Here is an 8051-nt window from a genome sequence, read left to right as displayed (position 1 = left end):
CTGAAAGTCTGCACGTTTCTGAGGAACAAATTTCAGGAAATACGGGACATTGCCCGTAACACCCTCATTAAAATCATGGAAGTTTTGGGAGTGCAGTACCTTCTGTACATCTTAAAAGAGATGCGGTCTGCTCTCATCCATGGGTACCAGGTAATGCTGAAATTCTTCCTCTTCTGCTCTCTCTAGGCTTTTTGAATGTGTTAGGAGGAGAATCCAAAGGGAACCTGCTGCTGAAACTGTTTTCACTGATAGAGTAGCTTGACATAATGCAACTAAATACTATTGCTAGTGCCTATATCATTCTTTGTTATGCTAAGTGGCAAATAAGGGTCTTACCCTCAAAGAACTAGAGTCTAAGCAGGGAAAAAGAGGATCTCCATTTTCCCACTGAAGAGTTGAGGTGTGGAGGGGATGGATGAATTTCTGGTTCCAATAAGATTAGAGGAAATCTTTCCAGTAAGGTCATTAGGGCTGAGCATTTTCTGAGGTGTGAGACTGCACAGAGGGTATGTGGTGATGCTAGCTGAAGTCTTGCTTCCTAGATCCAGAGCCAAGACTCTGACTATTAATTCATCTTTCCGTAGTGGTTGGAGGTTAAGAGGTCTATACAGAAGTTTGGAAATGTAATCTGTTCCCTGTTTCTCTAGCTCCATGTGCTGACCTTCACTGTGAACCTGTTACTGAAGGGTCTTACTACCAGGCTCAGTGCTGGAGATTTGGACCCCTGCTTAGATATACTGATTGAGGTAAAAGCTGTTAAAGATTGAAGGAAAGAGCATCATGAAATGCTTGGGACAGATTCTGGGAGGGGAAGGTTTTCTGTAGATTGTCTCAGACTTGGTGGCAAACAGGGCTGTTGTGTATGTGCTGCAAAGGAAGGAGACTCTTTTCTACTGAGGCAGTAGTGGTAGAGACCTTGTAGAGCAGTCAGGTATCTCTGGGGCTGTATTCTGAGCCCTGCATCCTGAGAGGGAATGGGTTCATGATTAAGACACGTAACTATATTTTCCTGTACTCCAAATGGCTAAGCAAGTCAACAGACATTAATCAGTGCAGTCTACAGAGCTCAGGGGCTGAGGTGGCCACCCACATGGGCTGTACTTGGAAGTCGTGATCTGACTGCAATCCAACTCCTTGTAACACAACACCACAGAGAGGTGTGAGAACAGCATTATCACCTGGTGTGCTCAAACTGGGATGTTCTGTGTTGACAAAGGAAAGGTAGACAGGATTTGTGGGAAACCTGGAGAAGGGTTTTTCTTGGGGTTTTTTTTTCTGTGAGTAGAGGAAAAATAATGTTCTGTTTCTGCTGAAGGAACCTGACTCTGCTTTTCTTCTCCTCTCATTCACTTCTCTTGCCTGTTTTCCAAAGATTTTCAACCAAGAGTTGTTTGGGAATATAGCTGAAGAGAAGGAAGTGAAGGGAATTGTCTCAAAGGTCATGGAAGCACGCAAGAACAAAAGTTATGATTCCTATGAAATTCTTGGAAAGTTCATAGGAAAGGGCCAGGTGATGAAACTTATTCTGCCACTAAAAGAGGTAAGAAAAGTATTTCTTAACTTTGAGCACTCTTGGTTTTTGTATGGTCTAAAAGACACTCTAGAACCTCTGGTGGCTACTGTGAAATCACCTATATAGTCCTGCTTTGGCTTCCCATTTTTCTTTTGGAAAGCAGTGTGCAACCAGCTCACAAAATGAAACTTTACTATTGATGCCCAGGGCAGGGAGTGGCATTCTGTGAAGCTTTCAACCCCTATTAGAAAGGAAACACCCCACTTTGATTTCTTCATGCCCACTCTCTCTGCCCACTTGTTTTCTCTGGAGCTCCAAAGTCCTGCAAGGCTGCTCTGTTGTTTGATCTCTTGTGTGGGAAGAAAATGTCAACAAAATGTATCTGGGGTCTGTCCATGAGCAATAATTGCCTTTTCAGAGATGCAGGTTTTTTAGTGAAGTGCAGGCTCACACAGAAATGGAGCCCTGGTTTGCTCAGTAGCTCTTAAGTATCTTGGTGGCAGTGGGTGAACTGGCTGGAGGCTTACAAGAGCCTGGAGAGAAAGGAATCTTGGTACAGAGCTGAGGCAATGGGATGCTGTTCATATAAAGAGCTGGGGACTAGAGCAGCATGTGATGAGAGAGAAATTGCTCTAGATTTTCCCATTTCTCAGTACAGATGACAGATCATTACCCTCATGCTGCACTCTTGACTCTCATGGTTGTACCTTTGCAGATTCTGGAGAGCACCACGAGCTTGAAGATAGTCCGTAAGGTGCATGAGGCACTGCGTCACATCATGACAGGGTTGATCTTCAATTCAGACATGAATGCAGAATCCCTCCTGCTCCTCAGTCATGGTCTCATCAGTGAAAATTTGCCTCTGCTCACTGAGAAGGCCAAGTGAGTTCCAGGATGTTATGCAGATGGTCTGTTACTGGTTGGGAGGTTTGCTTGCAGAAATGGCAGCTCTCGAATCCAACTGATCAGCTGTAGGAGAGTTTCCTTGCTTTCATTTGCCTTTTGTTTTCAATGTAAGTGAGTTATTTGGGCAGTTAGAAGGCAAGGAGAAAGCTTAGCTGTGGGAGGGAGCATTTGCTGAACTCACAGGAGACTACTTTTGCAAGAGCTCAGAGCCTTCAGCAAGGCTTTTTCGCAGTCTGGTGAGCTGGTATATGCATTCGGGTGTTTGGATGAAGGGCAGTGTTTAGAAGCAGGCATCAAACGTTCTCATGGGGCCAGGAACCAAAGCATATGTGGGCTTTCACTTCATCACTTTGCTGCTGGTGCAGAAGTCAGGGAGAACCATCAGATTTTCTGTCCATCTGGTGGTGTCACTGCTCAGGGCTGGGATTGGGTGTCTTGCATTTCCTTGCTCTGGGGTCTGACAGCTGTTTGCAGACTTCCCAGAGCAGCATTTGTAAGCTGTCAGTAGTTGAAGTAAATATCAGTGAATGAAGTGCAGTGGGCAGTGGCAGGAAGAGTTATTTGCTTGAAGGAACTTCCAAAGTTGATGTGTCCACTGAAAAGAAAAAAGTGAGGATGTTATGCAAATGACTGTGCGTTTGTTATCTTTGTAATTGTGCATTGTTTCAAGTCTGGTAGTCCTGTCTGTCATGTTGCTCTCAAGTTTGGTGTAGTTCATTGTGGTCTGTCTCTGTGGGAAGCAGCTGAGCACAGCCCAGCTCTCTTCACTCCCAACACCAAGAATGTTGTGGAGAGGGTTGATATCTAAATATTATCTTTTGCCATACATTGCTTTTCAGGAAAAAAGTTGACCCTCCTCCAGATCCTCGACTGCAACCAGAGAGCTGCCTGCTGCTCCAGCCCACTCCCACAAGAGGAGGGCAGAAAGCACGTGTCAGCAGCAGGACTAACACATATATCTTGGTTGATTCAGGACTTCGGGTGAGGATATCTTCAGATACAAAGCATGCAGAATGAAAGTATTCTGGATTTATTGTGTTAACAGCCCAGCCACTAGCCTAACTCTGTTTTGCATGTTGTAACTCCAGTGGTGCCCATAGACAGCTAAAAAAAGTGCTCAGCCTGTTGCAGATATTGGAGTGGGATATGGCATAAACTCTACTATAACCTGAAACAGTGATAGGACCTTACTTGACTTGAGTCCCAGACTGACTGAGATGAATGTCCTGTGTTTTCTGTGACAGCTGCTGCACATGAGCCTGAAGAGGTCCAAAGTAAATTCTTCTGAGGAGCATGCTTTGGAAATGTTAGACCCTTTTGTTCAGCTGCTTATAGACTGCCTGAAATCTATGGATGTCAAGGTACAGTTCTGAGCTGAAGTCTGTCTGTTTGGTCTTCTCTGCAGAGAAAGGCTCCTGCCCACAAATGTCATCTTGCAGTTGATCTGCAAGACAAGAGAAAGCCATCTGGTATTCAAACCTGGGTTCATAGGTGGGCAGATCAAATTGTTTGAGGGCATGTAATCCCAAGGGGGAGGAAGGCTTGTGGCTGATGGTGGACTGAATGCTCTGCTCTGTTGCAGGTTCAAGTATGAACAAATTCTCCTGGAGCATGTTCATACAAGGAATTTGCGGACTCTCTGTGAGGAGGGTCATGGGGTCCTGTGGCTGATGGGAACAGTGTTGTCACACTTTGTTTTCTTTTGATCCAGCTCCAATGTCTTTATTCCTAGAACCATAGGCAGCCTCTTTTAGAGGAAGCTTCGGGTTTGAGTGAGCCTAGGGAATCTGTTGAACTTTGAGTTTCCTGGGAGTGGAAGACATGCCTCAAACCCTGTCAGATACCTGGAGTGGGGCTTTCTGGTGGCTTGGGATTTTGGCAAAGGAACTTCTATGTCTTGAAGGCAACTCTGCTTCAGAAAGAGTTCTTGTCATCTGCTAAATGACCACTATCTTAATTTCTTTACCTAAGAAAATCAAAGTTAGAGAATATTGGAGTGGCAGACAGTGCTTTTAGAACTGAAAAATCCTTTGTATTATACATGAATGGTTTGAAGGAGTTGAGTTTGTTAGCTAATTGCCTTTTACCATAGTTGTGGATAGCTGACCATGTCTGTAAAAGAGAAAAATGTTCTCTCAGTGTCATTGTACCTACATGCTGTCCTTTTGCTCTTTTTTCCAGGTGATAACTGGTGCTCTGCAGTCCTTGGTATGGATTTTAAAGTTCCCTTTGCCTTCTGTCAGTACAAATATGGAGTCACTGATCAAGCAGCTTTTCCTCTTGCTGAAAGAATTTGCCAAGACAGGAGTAGCCAAAGGCCAGAATTTTCACCTGGTTGTGAGCTGTTTCAAAGTAAGTCGGACCCAGCTCTGCTCATTTCTGCTTTAGGATTAACTCTCTAGAATGAGACTCTTCCAGCTGTCCCTGAAGATGTAGTCTGGATATCACAAGCTAGTGAGGAATATGTGGCCTTGCTGATTCTTTCCCCAGTACAAACTTACAGAAAGAAACCCCCTGAAAATGCACAGCTTGGATCTGAAGAAGTGTTTTTATAGAAGCATGTTTGCCTTCTTTCTTCATTATAATAGGATCTTGTTCCACCCTGTCTTTTGAGAGGCATCAGCTTTGTCCTTGAATAGCTTGCTTTTAACATGATTCATTAGAGTAAACCCTGTCAGCTGAAGTGAGACATGGGAAGGGGGCAATTAATACTACTAATAACTACACTTACAGTAGTTCAGTGTGTTCCCTGTAGATGTCTTCTAAATGCATTGCTGAATTAATTACAGCTTCATGATGGTAAGGGAAAGTTAGAGGAAATCAATGCTGAATGCCAGTGCCAGAAAAAATCTTTCCCTCTTCCCAGCTGTGTTCCTGCATCATGGTTCATGTCTCTGAGCATCCCCACTCAACTCAAGGACTAGTCTGAATTTGTGTATTCACTTGTGTTTCTTTTTTGTATCCAAATTAACATCTGAAAACAAAATGTGATGAGAACAGTGTTAGCTGCAAGTTTCAGAGCAGAAGTTTGTCTTTTCAAGCCAAAATGGCATAAATCAGGTCAGGCTTTGGTGTGGGCTTTTGTTTTATGGCACTGCGCATATATTGACAATATGTCATTTGATTTTGTAGTGTGTTACAATACTTGTGAAGAACACAAAGAGTCAGATAACAAGCAAACAGCTCCAAGTGTTGCTTGGTTTTGCTGAAGAAGATATTTATGATTCATCACGTCAAGCCACTGCCTTTGGCCTTCTCAAGGTATTTCTGTGTAGCAGGCACATGAGTTCTGTGAGCTGCTGGATTGGCAGTGATTCTGCTTCCTGGTGAAAGGCTCTATGGTCTCACATCAGGAACAGGCTACAGAATGCTGTTAAGTCTCTCTGTTATAAGAGGTGAAAAATCAGCAAAACTTTTCCTGTTTGACTTGTTAGCCACTGTTTAAAGTTGTTTGGGAGGCTTATTAGCTGTTGGTTGTTTTATGCACATGCATATGAGGATGTATTTGGATCTGAGTCTGTTTTCACTGAAGAATCAGCGTCTCTAATCTAATAATTAGGTTAATGACCGGGTATTCTGTGTTCTCCAAAAAAATCAGATATGAATGTGTAAGCCACCCTTTGTTTTTTCTCCTTCTTTTTTTTTTTTTAAAGTTGTTCTGGCTGTGTGTGAAAATGTTAAAAAGTCAGTATTAAGGTATCACCTGAGGCCAGTGTAGTCCCAGGTTACTGCATCTCACACCATGCAAGCAAAGTTATATGACTCCAGCTGTGCTTTCATATTTGCAGGCTATTTTATCCAGGAAGCTGCTTGTCCCCGAAATCGATGACGTGCTGCAGAAGGTTGCCCAGCTGGCCATCACAGGGCAGAGTGAGCCAGTGCGAGTCCAGTGCAGGCAGGTTGGTAGAATGAAATGTCTCTTATCTTACTTTATTTTCAACTGTCTAACAGGCTAGAGGTCTTAGTGTGTCCATTCCAGCTCTCAGACATGTGAACCCCAAACTGCATTCCCTGTGCTTACTAAGCTTTGTTCCAGTTGCTCTCTGGCTGGCTTTAGTTCTTGTGATGGGTGTGTAGCAGAATCACAGGCTGCTTGCCTGTAGTGAGAGTGCTTCTATGGAGTACCTTCAGAGAATCTGAAAGTCATTTAGGTTGGAGAAAACCTTTAAGGTAAGGTAATAGAGTCCAACCATTAACCTGCACTGCCCAGTCTACCGCTAAACCATGTCCCCAGGTGCCACATCTTGTCTTCTATGTCTTCTAAATACCTCCAGGAATGGTGACTCCACCACTTCCCTGAGCAGCCTGTTCCAATGCTTGACCACCCCTTCAGTGAATAATTTTTTCCTAATATCCAGTCTAAACTTTCCCTGGCACAACTTGAGGCCATTTCATCTCATCCTGTCACCTGTTACTTGGCAGAACAGACTAACCCCCACATGGCTAACAGCCTCCTTTTAGGTAAAGAGCAATAAGGTCCCCCCTGAGCCTCCTTTTCTCCAAGCTAAACACCCCCAGCTCCCTCAGTCACTCCTCATAAGACTTGGGCTCTAGTCCCTTCTCCAGGTTCATTGCTGCTCCTTGGATATGCTGCTGCACTTCAGTGTCTTTCAGGTAGTGAGGGGCCCAAAACTGAAAACAGTACTTGTGGTGCAGCCTCACCAGTGCCAAATACAGGCAGAGAGCTGCTCAGGAGCACTGACATGGTTTCTCTTCTGGAGGCTTTCAGACCCATGTAACTAAGAGTCTTGACCTTTTTTGAATCCCAGCAAAAGAGAATTTGGCACAAACCCATGATTTCTTCCCTCTACTTCCTCATTCTTTCCAAGCTAAAACCAACCAAAAGGCAGGATTGGTTGCTTTGTCTCAAGCACTGGGATACAGGTACACTAGGAGCTGCAGGAAGTAGTGCACTTCCATAGTTACGGGATAGATTTTGAAGGATGCAGAAACTGACACCAGTGAAAATTACAGTAGTGCTATAAAGACTGATGTGGCAGTTGTCAAACACCTGCAGATCTTGTTCTGGGTGCAGAGCTCAAAAGCAGTTGTTGGTGTCTTGTATGAAAGGGATGATTCTCATAACCTTGCTGCTCCATCACTATGTTTTCTTCATAATCTTTTTACACACTTTCCTGTGTGTTTATTGTAACTCCTCTGTGTTGCTGTTTTTTCTTTACAGATCTATTTAAAATACATTCTGGACTACCCCCTTGGTGAGAAACTGAAGCCCAATTTGGATTTCATGCTCGCACAGCTGGAGTGAGTTTATATTCCTGACATCTCTATCAGAACAGAACTTTGTTGGCTAAATATGACTCTAGTGGCCATCTTGTGTGCCAAAGGGCTCTTTGTGGTGAGCAGAAGATGTGGCTGAGGTCTTCATTTTTCTGCTCCTAAAACACTTCAGTTTTTCCAAGACCTGCTGTTTGATGAAGCAAGTCCTTTCTCTCCTCTCTGTTTAATAGCTGGTTTAGTTCTTCTTTATCTGTTAGAAAACAAAGGTTCTGTTTGCTTAGTGGTTAACCAGCTCCACTGATTGTGAATCAGGTGAACTGGAAAATCCAGAAAGAGTAAGGGAATGTGCATTTATATGACTGCTGTCCCTTGGCAATGTCTCAAGTGCAGTTGC

General features: G+C 43.8%; 1 protein-coding gene across 1 annotated transcript in view; it reads left to right on the top strand.

Annotated features, from left to right (window-relative positions):
* Window positions 1–8051, top strand: part of UTP20 (UTP20, small subunit (SSU) processome component, homolog (yeast)) — a gene marked incomplete at its 5' end in the record, with an annotated part of 62537 nt that overhangs the window by 45126 nt on the left and 9360 nt on the right. The window contains 10 exons of the mRNA XM_009073960.1: window positions 1–150; window positions 648–746; window positions 1373–1540; window positions 2229–2395; window positions 3259–3400; window positions 3664–3780; window positions 4601–4771; window positions 5552–5680; window positions 6208–6318; window positions 7602–7681. The exon at window positions 1–150 is cut by the window's left edge and continues 10 nt beyond it. Of these exons, the coding sequence (XP_009072208.1) occupies window positions 1–150; window positions 648–746; window positions 1373–1540; window positions 2229–2395; window positions 3259–3400; window positions 3664–3780; window positions 4601–4771; window positions 5552–5680; window positions 6208–6318; window positions 7602–7681 (1334 nt within the window). The remainder of the gene's footprint in view (window positions 151–647; window positions 747–1372; window positions 1541–2228; window positions 2396–3258; window positions 3401–3663; window positions 3781–4600; window positions 4772–5551; window positions 5681–6207; window positions 6319–7601; window positions 7682–8051) is intronic.

The sequence above is a fragment of the Acanthisitta chloris genome, unplaced genomic scaffold (genome assembly GCF_000695815.1).
Source record: "Acanthisitta chloris isolate BGI_N310 unplaced genomic scaffold, ASM69581v1 scaffold13944, whole genome shotgun sequence".
NCBI classification, from domain to species: domain Eukaryota; kingdom Metazoa; phylum Chordata; class Aves; order Passeriformes; family Acanthisittidae; genus Acanthisitta; species Acanthisitta chloris.
Note: the sequence above shows the minus strand (reverse complement) of the source record. Positions and strands in the feature narration are given on the sequence as shown.